Source organism: Egretta garzetta, unplaced genomic scaffold, assembly GCF_000687185.1.
Source record: "Egretta garzetta isolate BGI_Z169 unplaced genomic scaffold, ASM68718v1 scaffold170, whole genome shotgun sequence".
Taxonomy (NCBI): Eukaryota; Metazoa; Chordata; class Aves; order Pelecaniformes; family Ardeidae; genus Egretta; species Egretta garzetta.
The window spans coordinates 1,461,677-1,477,928 of NW_009258380.1; the positions used below are offsets into that span (position 1 = coordinate 1,461,677).

Sequence of the window (16,252 nt, forward strand, 5' to 3'; positions counted from 1 at the left end):
TACAAAAGTACAAACCACAAACTAAGATACACTGCTAAAGAGCAACTGAAGGTTTACAGATAATTTTATAGATGCAAATGAAAAAAAAAATATTTCAGAATAGACAAGAATCCTTATTTCAGATAAACATATGCTCCTACCTCCCAGAACTGATGTTTAGCATAGTAGTCTCCCTGTGCAATCCATTCTTCTGGAGTTGAAGTTTTAGCAAACATGCTGTCATCTAAGTCTAGAAGGTCAGGAGTAATGTTAGAATGCATAAAGAACAGAAACCACTTATCATGTAACAAAACTAAGCATTGACATCTCATAATGTTCCAAACTTTATGATTTATGCTCACATCAGTAATGGTAACTATGAGTTAAATACATTCTGTCTCTCTCAGCACTGAAAATCAACACGTTTGGCTTAGTTTTGAAAGACCTTTGAAAATCATGCTTGGTTTTTGGACAAAACTTTGAGTAAATGCACTGCCTTTACAGAAACCAAATTCTTTCATTTGATAAATCTCTTTTAGCTGGGATGTTTTTCCATGAACAGCCTTCATTACTGTGCAGGAAAAATTATACTAATGAATTAGCAATGGAGTTATGTATTAATATATACAACTGATCTTTAGAGGCAAAAGAAATAAGACCCACTGACATCAGTGGAAATTTGCAAGGGCAGTTATCGGTGCATACTGCTGGAGGACCAAGGAATTTAAAGTTCTTTATCACATAGCCTAAAAGCAAGAAAGCATGAGTAGGCTGTCCTGTCCGACAGTCTTTTAAGAAAGCGTTAGGATAACTTTACCTTTCTTTTCATCTGCTTTGACAACCTGAACAAATTCTCTTTCGATGAAGTACTTAAAAGCCGGAGCCCGTTTATCACTGTCTTCGTCGAAGATCCAAAGATTGACCCTGGCTCTTGTAATGGCAGTATACAGTTGCTTTAGTTCTCCATTCAGCATCTGAAGCAGAACAACAGTAGTAACCAAAAAAAAAAAAAATAAAAAAATGTAACACACCAAAATAAAACGAATGAAATGCCAGATGAGCTAAATTGTTAGAAAGAAACATACTTTGCAGTTATAAGAAAACAGTGAATATATACAGAATGAATAACAAGTAAGAAAGTAACTTTAAGTAAGCAAGTCTAAATATTAAATATGTGATTTTTCAATTCCATAAGCCATTGCCCAGCTAATTTGCATGCAACTACTGCTACAGCAGATCTAGCAGCTGCAGGTATGACCATCCATTTTCCTTCTAATCACTTGCACTTATAATTACTGATTCTTTACCATACAATCCTGAAAATATCTGACTCACTAGATTCTAAAAAGTTTCCTTAATTTTAAGGTAGTGACACCAATCTGAAACCAGACTAAAGTTATAATAAATATCAACAAGCTGATTTGCTATTTGCTTTAAGCACAGCTGCTCTGTAAATGTACCTGAAAGTCCATTACATGTTGTTTTTATTCTCTTATCAAATTACATTGGCAAAAACCTCTTCTCTTTCAAAATCAAGATTATATTATACAAATGTGAACAACCACCAAAAAGATAAAGCAACCTTGATAAACGTGGAACTACAGGATGAAAGCATTTCTTGGAGAAATTTCCCTACTTCTAAGATTTAAGAATTTAGTTTATCCTTCCTATTCTCAGTGTTACAGAAAACTCACCTTGTACATTTCTACATTAAAAGGAGTTCTTTTCTGCATACCAGTAGCATCCTCTAAAGGTATTTCGATTAGCAATTTGCTTCCTACTTGCACATCCGAACCAGGAGTATAAGAAGAAATGATCTTCCATTCTTTGCTAGCCTAAAAAGTCAAGAGAATGAGGTTACTTGTATGCAGCAATCACCACTGCCCACATAGGCAAATAAGGTAATGTGTTGTGACCAACCAACACACCCTCACAACTGAAGAAGGCTCACAGGAGATGGGCAGAAAAAAAAATATTATCTCGGGGAAGAATGTAAGGAATGACCACCAATTTTCATCAAGAAAGATGAACTTCATCTCGATACAAGTGGTACTGGAGGGTAGCCTCTGGTTGAGATACACAGCTGTACCAGGCAGTCGTCAGGTTGAATAAACAACTTTCCCTGTAATAGCTAGTAGAAAGCAATGTCCTCCTGAGCCAGCCAGACCAAGATGGGGGAAGTGGATAGACCGCTCGGCCCAGAGTGTGTAAAAACTGAGCAACAAACAAAACAAAACCTGGAGGAGTGCAGCTGGCTTGAGCTGGCTTCAAGCTATGTATTACTTTCTGGGGACTGGGGATGCCCAGCATCATGATGCTAATGGGAATCAAGTTTGCGTTGTGATTTTGCTGTATATTGACACTGTTCTATTATGCTTGTCTTGTGATTTCAGGATACTGCTGTATTAACTCATTTAAATCCAGTTCACATGCAACTCCTAATGTAAATAATTAAACTTGCTATTAAACATGAAAATCTCCTTGGGTGGACTATAAATTTTCAGGTAAAACTGGAGATGCACCCCTACAATGGATAAGCCATCTTCCATGGGGAAAAGGAACAAATCAGGCTACCCTCACTATGGACGAGGCTTAAGGTTTAGTCCTAGGGCCAAGGATTCTCCTACAAACCCCAATACCACACAACAGGCAGATTCACTGTGGGGGTGTGCTGTCTGCTGGGCCAGGCAGCTCCCTGCCAGCCCCAGGCAGGGTGAAAAGTAAATGGCGGTGGGATAACGCTCATGAGCTGCAAACTGTCATGCTAAAATCTGCCATCTAAGACATGTTGGCCTGTCGTTCAGGATGGGCAGCCACCAAGCTCAGTGAGTTGTAGGCCAGCTGGCCCACAACTCGCCGAACCTCATCAGTCAGCTAATGGTACCAATTTGGTCAACAGCTTGCTGGGTTTTGGGGGGTTGGGTTTTTTCTCTTTTTGAGTCTTCATTCAAACCTGCTTCATGAAACAAGTCTCCTATCAAATCTCATTTTCAAGGCCAATAAAAAGCAAACCCAACAGACTGTAAATAGTAGGCAGCCATATTCGCTGTGTTTACCACAGTTCAGAAATTCAGCTTTTCAAAACTAGAAAACCTCAGGATGAGCTTCTTTCTTGCCTGCTTGTTCAACTGCTCAAATCAACTCAATTACTCATGACTCACAGGGAAACGGAAGAATTAGATGGGAACAGTTCCCCAGGCCTGACATACATTAGTTTAGCTGAGTTAAAATGCTCAACACACTCAATTCCAGATTCTGCTATTAGTTCATTGTTTTTCTGAGCACAACTCGCATCACCAGAAACATAATCAACTTTGAGAAATCTATCATGACAGCCACTCTAATGCTGTCCCCAAATCTGAATAAGGAAGATTCAAGGTCATTCACCTCAAGTTCCTTCCTTCTGCCCTCACCACATAATGTCTATGAAGAGTCACCAGTAAGCTGCCCTGTTTTCCTTTATACATCTGTGGTTTTCATCTGCTGAAAGCCACACCTGAGACGCTGTTTTAAGGGCTAGAGGCAGAGGGCATCTGCAACAGAGATGTTCACACTGAATCTTTAATTGCAGAGCAACTCAGTCGTGGGCATTCTCGAGTCTCTGCAGGCATGTTCAGTAAGGATGCTGCCTACCGCCTGGCTGGGGCGGGATGGGGGCTCAGTGATGCTCCAGCAACAACAGCAAGGTTTCTAGGCTTCTGTGGCTGACAGCTCTTTTTGAGGAGCCTCACGAATCACACCCCTGCCAGGTCTGGAGTTACAGGAAATCCTGGAGGGGTAGGGTCTGAGCTCCCTGGAGAACCACTAAGGGGGAAAAAGTACATAAAAAATACAAAACAAAACACCTCCAGGAAAAAAGTCTTCTTCAGCCAAGGCCACTCTACAAGCCATGGTCTCCGCTATAGAGACCATCCTGTTTCCTGACAACTCCTGAGCAAGACCAGAATCAGTTTTCTGGATCTAAACTGTGGATGGCTACAGACCACACCCTCTCCCCTCCCCCCAAACACATACACACACTATTTGATTCTAAACATGATTGTTTTACTAGGCTTTTATTTAAAAAAAAAAAAATATTCTGTTTCATTTTGTCTGGAACTGACAAATGATTTCAAGTCTATGAGCTAGCACACCAAAAAAACTGCACTGTGAACAGAGTGGTGATGCAAAGCAGGGGATCTAAGGCGGTTTTTTGGAACCCTGAACCCTGCTATAAGATAAAGGCAGGTCTGGAGTTACAGGAAATCCTGGAGGGGTAGGGTCTGAGCTCCCTGGAGAACCACTAAGGGGGAAAAAGAAGTACATAAAAAATACAAAACAAAACACCTCCAGGAAAAAAGTCTTCTTCAGCCAAGGCCACTCTACAAGCCATGGTCTCCGCTATAGAGACCATCCTGTTTCCTGACAACTCCTGAGCAAGACCAGAATCAGTTTTCTGGATCTAAACTGTGGATGGCTACAGACCACACCCTCTCCCCTCCCCCCAAACACATACACACACTATTTGATTCTAAACATGATTGTTTTACTAGGCTTTTATTTAAAAAAAAAAAAATATTCTGTTTCATTTTGTCTGGAACTGACAAATGATTTCAAGTCTATGAGCTAGCACACCAAAAAAACTGCACTGTGAACAGAGTGGTGATGCAAAGCAGGGGATCTAAGGCGGTTTTTTGGAACCCTGAACCCTGCTATAAGATAAAGGATATGTGAGGGTGATGGAGTGACCTGAAGAGGGAGCAGCTGGTGGGGACATACTGTAAGCTAGCGCAGTAGTCGCAGCAAGTAGTGGAAGTGTAGGTGTGCATGCACGCTGTTGCGTGAACCCCAAGGCTCTTCCTTAAATTGCCAACAGCCAGTCTAAAGGAAAATGCAGCACTAAGGGAAGAGGCGTTAATTCGTAAACCTATGAGCTCTCTTTTCTACTGTGATGAAACCAACCATCTTCAGAGAAAACAATGAATCCTTCCCCAGCTGGAAAGCCGATTAGACCACTTGTAAAATCAAGACATTAAAAAAAATGGGGAAAAAGGATAGGAATTAAGTACCTCTGAGTCTGTGAAAAAGTTGTAAAGGAGTACATCATCAAATTCCAACCCCTTTGCTTCATAAACTGTCAGTACAAGTGCTAAACTGAGTTCCTCTGGTATCTTCTCCTTTGCAGTTTCATTTGCCACTAATACGACCTGTCATAAAATACATTAATGAAAAGAGTATGTTAGGAAGCAAAAAAAAGGTAACAGCCTCACAGAGAGAGCACACAAATGTCACGACAATGCAAGAGCTTTCTCAGAACCAGACAGCATTTAACAGAGGCATTCCAGCACGCTCTGCAAAAAAGGTCACAAAGCTGCCACTGGAAGACTGACAAATGCAAGGCATGAGAAGACAGTCATAGAGCTGGTGTAAGAAAATTTGGAGTTAGAAAGGAACAGGACAGGGAACACCTGATGCGAAAAAGAACAGAAAGAGCCAGATGTGTGTTAAGAAAAACAGAAACCAACACAGTAACAGTCTCTAAGTTTAAAAAGCATAATTTATCAGTGAGATACAAGGGCCTAAAAAAGAAAGTTTTGTGAAGTCCATATAAAACGATGGTTTAGCAACAGAGCTGGAAGAATCTGCAAAAAGCCGTATACCTAAGAAAAGCAAACCTGATGTGCTCCAAATTCAATGGGTTGTGTTTTCCTTTTATTGCCCCTCAGCAGAATTGCTAGGTCACTAACACTGCAGGACTCCAAGACCGTAGGTTTTGGTCCATCAAAGAGACCGCAGTCCTTAGGAAGCCGATCAAAGGACTCTGGGAAATAATGCTGAAGCAAATCAACCACTCCAGATGCTAAACGGAGAATACCTGTAATTAGCAGAATACAGATCTTAAAACTTCAGTCTTACTATCTCATTCTCTCTTGCAAACACAGTTTTAAAAGATTTTGTTAGAATTTTGTAATCAAGAAATATCATGACATAAACACTAGTCGGAGAAGAGAGAAGCTCTAAGGTCCACTTTATATTTCTGCCATTTTGAGTGGATCTCATTCTTGGGCCTGTAAAGATCAGAAAGCATGATATAAAGGCTTAGTAGCATCCTCACAAAATGAAGCTCATAAATGAGAAACAACTAAGTAAAGCAGTAGTAGTACACCAATGCTGCGAAGTCTAGTGATTTGGGGATGGGACAACAGAAATGGGTATGATTATTTGTTAAGTTTTCCTTCAAACAAATACAGTCAAAACATGCAGCAAGTGCAAGCGTTCAAAAAACGACAACTTAAAAAACGGTCGTTCTTGGGTTTCCAGTTGAGATGTCAAAATACAGAATTCACATGTCAGAAAAAGCTGATCTCTTATAAAACCAGGCCGCTTAAAGATGCTTTGAATTGGCCAATAGCAAACTTCAATTATTAGTGACATCTAAAGAGCACAGGCTCAGATCATAAATAAACTTGTTACTCTACCTGAATGGGACCTGTAGTTCTGGTACAACTGATATATCCTTTTTGGTTTTCTAACACGCTGCTTCTTGTTCATGGAGTTCTTGCTTGCGTAATGAAACAGTGACCTCAGATCACTAAAACGAAAAGCAACTCCTTTCATTATGCTCTGGGCAGTGTCACCAGTTAGAAACATGGCATTAGGGTCATTGATGCATTTCATTAGCAGCGCTAGCTCAGCTTGGGTGAAATCCTGTATCTCATCACCATAAAACTCATGGATGGACCATGGCAGCTCCCTGAGCTTTGAGAGTCTTTGAGATAAATTATACAGCAAATCTTCTTCATCAAAGTAACCTCTCTGTGATCGTATCTGCTGGTAAAGACAAAAGAGGTGATAGATTTCACTCCTGTCTTCTGTGAAGTTCGGTGATCTCTTGCGGCCTAGCTTTTTGTACTGCTCCTCAGTAAGTTTACCCCCAGAACTATTCAGTGCCTCAAAAGAGCCTTTCAGAAATGATCTTATTTCTTTCCAGACCAGTGATGGATTGTACAAGCTTTTACCTTTTATCATTTTTGGCCATATTTCATTTGCAAATACATCATAACTCACAAAAGTCCGAGGATCACTTTCACTAGAGTACGCATCCGCTGCTCCTTCATCACCGTGTTCTACTTCAACATTACCTTCTTCATCCTCATCATGCCAATTTGGTACCACCAAGTCTTCCTGAGGACTCCAACCAACAATGGTTCTTTTAAGACTTCCATCTTCATTTCTTGGAAAAAATGGGTCAGGCATGGATGCATCCAGTAAGAGCAACAACTGCTTGGAGGTGACAAACAGTGGAAAATTTTCATCTTTAACATCTTGTAGCTTGTGAACACTTGGTTCCAGAGGCTTGAAGTGACTGGTTACCTTGGAAGACTTGCTAAGTTCAATGAAATTCTTCTGAACTTCTTGGCACAAGACAGGATTTTTTGTCACGAAGATCTGGTGCAGGTGCTCCAGCTTGTTCAATGTTTCTGCATGACACATTTGGTCTTCTTCATGGTCATCACAGGAATTCATTTCCTCACCCACTGTGCTTGCAGGAACCTTTTCATCCTCACTGTCCTGGTCTTGCTCGTTGCTCACCTGCTCCTCACTCGAATCATCACTGTCCTGTTTTAGTTCACTCTCTTCCTTCTCTAACCTTGCTTTTTCAACCTCACTGCACTGTCTTTGCTGCCATGTTTGCCTCTCCAGCAGAGGACCATTTGCCAAGGTGGATTTTTCCCAGTACAAACAGAATTTCTTCCAAAGCCTATACAAGCAGCAAGTTGTTTTCCCTGTCCCACTTCGCCCAATTAGAATGATTGGCTCCATGGGCTTTGGATTGAGGTCAATTACTGCGTACTCCAACTCCCCAACTCGGAATGGGTATTCAACAGAAGAATGTACATCATTTATAATGTTAAGTGCCATGTTAGTACTGAAGCTGTGAAATTTCATTATATTGTATTCCAATTCTGCTGCACTGGCTGGAGGGAAATACTCAGGTATGGTATGTTCTTTTGATTTTTCCGCCTCTGTGTCTTCAACATAACAACGTGGAATGCGCTTCTGTGTTGTCACACTGTGGTTCTGTTGTCCTTCATTTATGCCTTTAAGCTTTTTCCTCAAGATGCAGGATAAACCACGATTGTAGGAAATACATATATTATCTAAGACACGGTTCAGCTTGCAGTGGTCAAGAACAATGGCCCAAATTCTGATTATTTCCGTGTAAACTCTACCCGATTTTTCTGGAAGACTTCTTGTCTGTTCTGTCTCCATAATCTTTTCTGCACTCTCACTGCAACGAGGAGAAAAGTCGATCGCAAGTTCCCATAGCATTCTTGCACCTTTGCCCAACTTGGCTTCGTACAGCTGGATATCGGCTTTCAAGTGTTTCAGTGGCTTCTGAAGGCCCCTAGTCCATTCTCCATTGCCAAGCTGCTTAATTGTCATTATAGTTTTAGTTTTCAGATGATGAGGCACGGCTTTGCTGCCCAGCATTTTCAGCGTTTCAGGAGTGCATTCTATCTCCCAGGTCATATTATCAAACTCCTGCACGTATGCCTCAATATCCACAATCTTCCCCTGCTCTTCCTCTGGTTCTTCTTTCTCTCCATTACACAGAGCCATACTAAATTCCCCTGCTCCCTTCTTTTGCTCCCAGTTATCCTCTTTTCCTTCAGGATAAGCTATGCTTCCGCAAGGTTGCAAGGACTGCCTTTTTCTCTCTTCCAAATTAGTCTGAGCTGAAGATGGCTTTTGTACCAGAGGATGATCCTTTCTTAGGGTACCACCCAATTTCAGTTCCTGAATTAAAGCTGTGATTGCCTGCACTAGACTTTCCTGCAGCGTTAAAGGGCTATTTATTCTTTCTGTTTCCTGCTTCACCAACTGATCTTTTTTTGTCTTTACAGAACATGGGGTTTTTAAATCAGTATGTGCTACATTGCCAGATGGTGCCTTTAATGAGGACCCAGATGAAGAACGCCCTGTGCTCTTTGGCTGTGAAATCTCAGAGGCTGGAACGGGCTTAGATGTTTTAACCAACTGCCCTGCTGTATCCTGCCGGTACTTCTTTTTCTCCAGTACAGCATTATTCCAGGCAAGTAGCAGTGGGTCATTTTTTTTAATTCTATGCTTCACATCTCTTCCTAATTTGTTTTTTATATTAAAGTTAACATCAAATTTTGCCAATGAATCTATTATTCTCTTAGCTTGTTTTGAAAATCCCTTCTGAAAAATAACATGCATCACTGTATTTCCATTCACGTCTTGTATGTTTGGATTAAGATATGGAAAGTCAGAAGGTCTTGAAGCAAAGAGATCAAGTAGATAGTTCAGGATGTTTAAACCAGTGCCATCTGAAAGCAAGAGAACATACAAAAACAATCACTTCCTTTACAAGGCTGCTTTACAGGCCAACAATTTTTAATATCTTTTTTCTGAAGCTATTAAATGAAAATCAATTTGCTTCCAAAAGAAAAAAAATATCTACATTTCATGTTTGCAAAACATGCTTATTTGAAATGGCTCAAAACTGAGCTTTTCTAATATTCAGGGAAAACAAAGCAATGGCAGCAAAGCTTTAAAAATCCCTACTGCTGCAATTGTTCCGGTAGCATCAGGCAATTTCATCCCTTTTTTAACCACCAGGCTGGTGACTCTGATCATCTGGACAAGCAGTTGCTCTGGGGTCATTTGGTTCATTTTAATATGCCACCCAAAAGTAATCTCCTGCAGATAACTAAAATAACCTGTGGCAAATTCCAATTATTTCCTGATATCTGAGGTCCCTAGAGCAATTTCCTACAAAATAAGATTAGGTTTTTTCCCCTCTTGGGGCGGGGGGGGGAAGAGAAAGATTCTACAGCTTTCTGGATTTAATCCAAATAATAGATGTGATTTAAACCAGATAATAATATGTGAAACATTTCTTTCCTAACTGTAAAATAGTGACACACTAAAATCATTATAAAGAAATTCCACCTCGAAAACATTACACAGTGAAAAATACTTAAGATACTGTCACTGAACTTCTTAATCTTTTGATTTAAAATTTACAACTGACAATATCTATGCTTTTAATCTCTCTAAACCTATTAAATGAAATGTGTGTGATTAAAAATGAATAAATTCAGTATTTTTAATTATTTTAATCCTTTAACTCAAAAATGCATTTTTTCTTAATTTAAAATATTTGGGGTTTAATTTGATAGTTTTTTTGAATTTCTTACATTTTTATGTAAGCCCTACAGTCCTCTCACTCACTCCTCCTCTGAACAAGGCTTTGCTTGACTGACAACTGAACAAAAACTGGGAAACAGATTGCAGATGTGGATTTCCTTCAAAGTCTGCTGCCACTGCTCTGCCTTTACTTTTGCTTCTTCCTAGATCCATCCCATTTACTTCATTCCCACCTAGTACACATTTTACAGGGTTTCGGAGAGGAGCCTTCCTTCCTAAATCAGCTTGATCAAACAAGAATACGTTCACAAAACAGTAATGGAGACAGAGACATCACAGCTGCTTGGCTGCCCCGGGCCACCTGAGCTGCCATTGACATTCCTCATAGTCCCAGCCACTCCAACCACAAAGCAGAGCACGTTGGCTTAACAAAGGCCGGTGTGTACCCTCTGGCCCCCAAACTCTGGGGGCTGAGGCACAGTCAAACATCCCAATCTGCTGCTATCACATCAGTAAACAGCAGCAGAAGGGGCAGTGGGCCGGACAGGTAAGAAGTAGGGAAGTTTTCAACAGTTGCTGTGAAAGCGAAGGGCGCACGTCTGCTAGAGCCATTTGTGTCCCCTAGGCCCGGGCACGCAAAAGCCTTACCTCTGTTATTCAAACAGATGGAAACCGCAGCGTGCAAAGGAGTATCTCCTTCTGCAATGGAGACATTTTGAGGATCTGCACCTTTGGTCAACAGCAAATATACCAGTTCAAAATAATTCTTTTTGAGGCATATTTGCAGTGGTATTTCAGAGCTGGTTCCAATCCCATCTGGCAGAGCTGGTGTGAAGGACATGAAAATATCAGGGGTTAAATCTGACATGCCAGATCTGCAAACTACAGAAAGTTCTAAATAGATGAAGGTAGATGCTGATTGCTGAGCAGATGACTTTTTTTTTTTGGTCAGCTTTTTATATGTATCTATTAAAGATTTATTGACTAATAAAATCTTCATAATCTACTCTGATCTCCCATTGCTGATAGGAAGACAGAAAGGCCAGAACATATCTTCTTCAAATCAGCCAGTCACTGACTGAAACAAGAAACCTTCTGCACCTCTGGCACTCACAAGAGGAGGACTGTGTGTCCATAATTTATAGCCAACATTGAGTTATAAGATGAAATGAAAAATGCTAGAGTAATCCTAGGAATAAATCTCATGCCAAACAAGAAAAATTATGTCCACACTGGCTAAAAAAACCAAAAGACACCTGGTCATGCCTTTGAAATCACTGAAGCAGTCAATTACTTGTAGCGTTTAACAACAGACTGAAACCAAAGGCTGTGGCTTACAATTTCTATCAGGATAATACTGTGGTTGAAGACAGAGAAAATAAAAACCAAAGAAACTACAAGCAAAGGAGAAATAATAATCTTTGGCCTTTTATCTTTTACCAACCCCAACGGCCAAATTTCATTTGAAAATCCCATGCAGCCTTACTAGCTTCCCCATGTCGCACGCAGCGGGTGCAGCCAATGGACTGTTCTCCAACAAGCTGCTGCACTTACACAGAGCCATAAAAAACATGCCTTGGTACCTCTGAAACTATGTGCTCTAAACATGCCAAGTAAAATCTATTATAACACATTAATAGTGCGCGGTTTTTCACCTCCTCGTTCAATCAAGCATCTTATGAGGTGCACTTGCTTATCCGATCTGTCACATCGTTGGATAATGTTGCCAATGTCAACATCTGAAAGACTGCAGTCTTGGAAGAGTCCTCCACCTGATGGCTCTTCCCCACTGGCTTTCCCCGTTAGCAGCAGCAAAACTTTATGCCACATTTGCTTCTCCAGCAGCTGTTTTATGAAGCTGTTAGCACAGGCATGGGAGATGTTGCAAACCACCCCTTCAGGGATTTCTGCAAGACAGTCAAGACAACATAACTCACTCAAACCACAAAATAAAATCAATCTCGCTATAAACTAATTTCAGAATAATGAACTCATTAAACTGAAAGTACAGAACAGCAAAATGCAACACTTGCATCTTTTTGCCCTGATGCTGACAGCCAAGTTAATCTGAATATTTTGATTCATCATACTGAAATTTTGAGCATATTCCAGTGGTTCTACATGCAAAACACAACAGTAAAAATAAACAAAACCACATTGTTCCAGTAATATCAGTTGCAGAAACAGGGATGGGAAGGAAGGGTAAGAGAGCAAAAAACTGTATGTTAGCATCAAACACATTTTTCACAGCGATTAAGTTTTGTGAAGGGGAGAAATGGGAACTTGCTGTACCTTTCACAGAAGACAGCAGTTTCAGAAATCGCTTAACTGCATCTTCCTTCAATACACTTTTATTATGTGCTCCATTTTCACACTTGTAGAACTGGACGAACTGTTCAAGAACATCCAGGAGAGAATCTGTATCAGCTATGCCTCTGCTTTCACTCCCCCCTGCAAAACATTGCAGAAATTGAAAATCCAGTTCCTTGCTGGCAATGTTTTCAGGGCAGGACTGTAATACGTTGCATCTCAGGGCTCTGAGAAATGTGTAGTGGCAGGTTCAGATGGCTGAAACTCTTACTGCTAAAGCTGGTCCTGTGATGGACTTGGTATCCCAAAGGACATTTAATATGCTTATTGAATACAGCCTTTGCCATAATGCACTAAGCTGAAAACTGCAATAGTTCACAAGTTGATCTGCAGGCAGGACACTGCTGCCTCACAGTGAAATCATTGTTCAAAATTTTTACAGTAGATGACTAAAGTTTTCAGCATAGTTTTAATCAGGTGTCCTGAGCCTGTCGGATTCCTCAGTGGCAATTAAGAAATGCAGCTGCAAAATAATTTGTCCTCTTAAAAGAAAAGAAAAAAAAACACCAAAAAATCAAAAAAACACCCACCACATCAAAATCATACCTACAAGTTTAAGAGATACTCAGGTAAAGAGTAACAGCAAATTTTAAAATATGTCCTAATAAATGCCCTTAAATGAAAACTGAAAGACTTGGCGTGACTTTCCTAAAAGCTTTGAGGATTTCAGGTACCTCAAAGACCAAACAAAACAGCAGCTTTATCCCTTAGACGAAGAGACAGACAAGGTTGGTCATCTTTTTAGCAACCAGGATTAACCTCAGACTATTATCTGTAAAGCAGTGGCTTGTTCTCCAGCCTCTCATTTTGCTCTAAGCCTAGAAAACTCTTGGGGCCTGTGCATTGGCAAAAAAAACCCCAACCCCAAACTGTCCACAAAAGATAGACTGAGCTACCTGGAACACCAAGCAAAGCAATTATCGCCACAGGGGGATTGGTGTTAGCCTCCTAACTGAGAACAATTGGCCTAAGACCTTCTCCAGAGCCGGGCAGGAGGTCTCTACAGTACAGGAAGAGGAACTGGGGGAATCTGCTTGCCAGGAGCCGTAAGATGTAAGTGCAATGAAACCCAGTGCTTTCCAGCAAACTTACATGCAATAAAGACGTGAAACCAAAGATTGTAGCCTAAAAACTTTGCTTTTTGCCAAGTTTGATTTGCCTGTGCAGTCTTTTGCTCCATCTGTGCTTTGAGATCTGCATGACACCAGCAAGTTTTGGTTGGAAAAGGTTATGATTTGGGCATTAGTGGTAATAATGCTAATACATGTGTTACCATAAAGTTCTGGTCTGTTAGCGCCAAGGAAAACAACCAGATCAGGCACCAAGCCATCTCAGAAAGACTGTACTGAAGAAATGTGTTCAAGACAAACAATGTCCATGCTTGGGACTTATTTTTTAACAGCAGTCTAAGTCATGGCTTGGAAAGATCAGCTGCAGGATCTGCTCCTGAGTTTCTGAACCTCAGAGTCCTGCAGGAACATCTTGCCCCACTGGCCAGCCTGTCAGTTCTCACATGGATACTCACAAAACCATCTCTGAATGGCCTCCTAAACCGAATCCTCTGCTGGAGGCTCTGTCTGTGGCCCGCTACAGTCTCTTTCAGAGCTAGGATATGAGTAGCAACCGAGCCATGCTGCCAAGAAGATGCATCCCACAGAGACTCTCCAGTCCTGAGGGTAGACAGCCCCCCATCTCCTGCCCCGACCAGCACCTCTCTGACCATACTGCAGCACAGGCAGCTCAGGCTTGCTCCATTTGTCAGGGTGGACAAGAAACTATGCAAGGGTTAGCCAGCCTTGATACTGTCACGCTGGGGTGGTAATGTACAATTTGTGCATTTTCTCATTCTCATTTATTGGTGTGGAAGAGGAAATTCCCATTATTTGGGCAATCCCACTTGATAATATTAGTTTGCAGAATGGAAAATTATAAAAACCAGGCAAGCCAGAATCCTTTCCAGAAGCAGACTGGAAACCAGTTTTACCACCCCAGTTCATGAAATTTCATATTAGCACTGGGACAATTAAGATTTGTGCCTTTCTGTATGACAACAGGTCCTTTGCAAGCTGCCTAGAAATAGCATTAATAATTTTTAAAATGTTCTTTGAAGCTTCTCCGTACCCCAAGAGTATAACTGAATTTTAGTTCCCCTGCTTTGGTTATGAGAGGCTCTCGTAGTTTTAGTCTGATCGTCTGCTCTGCTACACTTTTCCCTTAACATGTGCAGACATTAAAGTTTTCCAATACAGGAGTTTTAGCTACATATCACCGACATAGATCAAAGATGGCTAAAACCTTGTGAACAAAGAGCTCTTACTAAAACGTTATTTTGTTTTTTAAAATGTCAACAACTTTTCACTCACATTTTCACAGTTCCAATGCTTCCATTTTTTTGGTCAATATTTTTTGTTATTAAAGGCATTTTAAATACGCCACCAATACTTTAACACGTTTCATTTTCCAAAAGCTAAAGTGAAGGTAAAAGGTTAAAACTGAAAAAACATCAAAAAGGAGCAGTTTCTACGGTGGGGGGAGCCTCATGTTAAGGGTAACGAAAAAAAAACCAAACCCAAAAGGGGTTTACAATAACCTAGAGCAACTATTAGTTGATTATTGCATGATATACTAAGAACATCGGTTGGACACCAGTCACCTTCAGGCACAAACAAAACATTCATCATTGACTGACAGAGCAGGGTGACCACTCGTAGGAAAAGTTACATAAACCCCACCTACTATTACCAATTACAAATAAAACAATTTTGTACCTAAAGGATATAATTTTAGAACAGGAAAAGCACACAGACCATGTAGTACCTGTCTGTTTCTCAGCAGAAGTGTGTTTCTCAATGTGATTGCTGACCGCTTTTACAGCGTCAAAGTTTTTGTTCTTTTTCAAGAGATCTATGACGTATCTTGACTGTGCATCTGGAACAGTGGGATCAACCCCAAAATTCAGGAGCATGAGCACATCTTCTGTTTGGCCTAAAACATTATGTGAATAAACATTAGATGAAGAACAATTATCATTGTTCAGTTTTGTTCTGTCTTCCTTTACATTTGTAGTTTCCTGGTACAATTTCTAACATAGTTTTAACTAAAAAAAAAAAAAAAAAAAAAAAAAATATCTGATTTTTTCCAATGTCACAAGGAAGAGGTACTGTTAGGCATTTTTCCCCAGAAGAACCCCCCTCAAAAACCCTAATACTCTATCTTCATTATTATTAATTGGGAAATGGGAGCACAGAAACAGAAAGTGACTGGGTGCTTCCATGATGATCTCGCCGGCCGGAGGCAGTATGTGGAATTCGCATCCTCCCTTATGCCCCAGCCCTGTTCTCCAGGCTCTACGCAAACTTCTCTGTATATAAAGAAAAAAAAAAAATAGGGGATTTTGCTACCGTTGGGAAGGCGACTCAATAAACCGGAATATTTCACATATTCAGACATGAATATACACAGCTAGGTGCTGAGTTTCTTCTCTATGCAACATAAACCACACGATTTTCTTGGTAACAAGCCTTATAACAAAGACTTCTAGTTTGACTAATGGTAGGTACCATTGCTTTCAACCGAAACTACTATCCTCCACAGCACTTCACAACAAGTATTACAGATCACACATAAGCACAGTAAATGTAACGGTGATTTAAAGCCTTGACGCAATATCTAATATTCTGGAAGAGGACATGCTCCCTTCTTAGGATATCACACTGCACTAGCAGGGGAAACTTTACAGCCCTGC

The 16,252-nt window shown here is 40.5% G+C and overlaps 1 protein-coding gene across 1 annotated transcript in view; it reads right to left on the minus strand.

Annotated features, from left to right (window-relative positions):
• Positions 1-16,252, minus strand: part of TRANK1 (tetratricopeptide repeat and ankyrin repeat containing 1) — a 63,118-nt gene that overhangs the window by 15,580 nt on the left and 31,286 nt on the right. The window contains exons 9-18 of the mRNA XM_035896586.1: positions 15,325-15,492; positions 12,430-12,588; positions 11,793-12,044; positions 10,786-10,962; positions 6,438-9,314; positions 5,634-5,833; positions 5,028-5,165; positions 1,674-1,814; positions 797-953; positions 141-229 (exon numbers count right to left, since the gene is read on the minus strand). Coding sequence (XP_035752479.1) covers positions 141-229; positions 797-953; positions 1,674-1,814; positions 5,028-5,165; positions 5,634-5,833; positions 6,438-9,314; positions 10,786-10,962; positions 11,793-12,044; positions 12,430-12,588; positions 15,325-15,492 — 4,358 coding nt within the window. The remainder of the gene's footprint in view (positions 1-140; positions 230-796; positions 954-1,673; positions 1,815-5,027; positions 5,166-5,633; positions 5,834-6,437; positions 9,315-10,785; positions 10,963-11,792; positions 12,045-12,429; positions 12,589-15,324; positions 15,493-16,252) is intronic.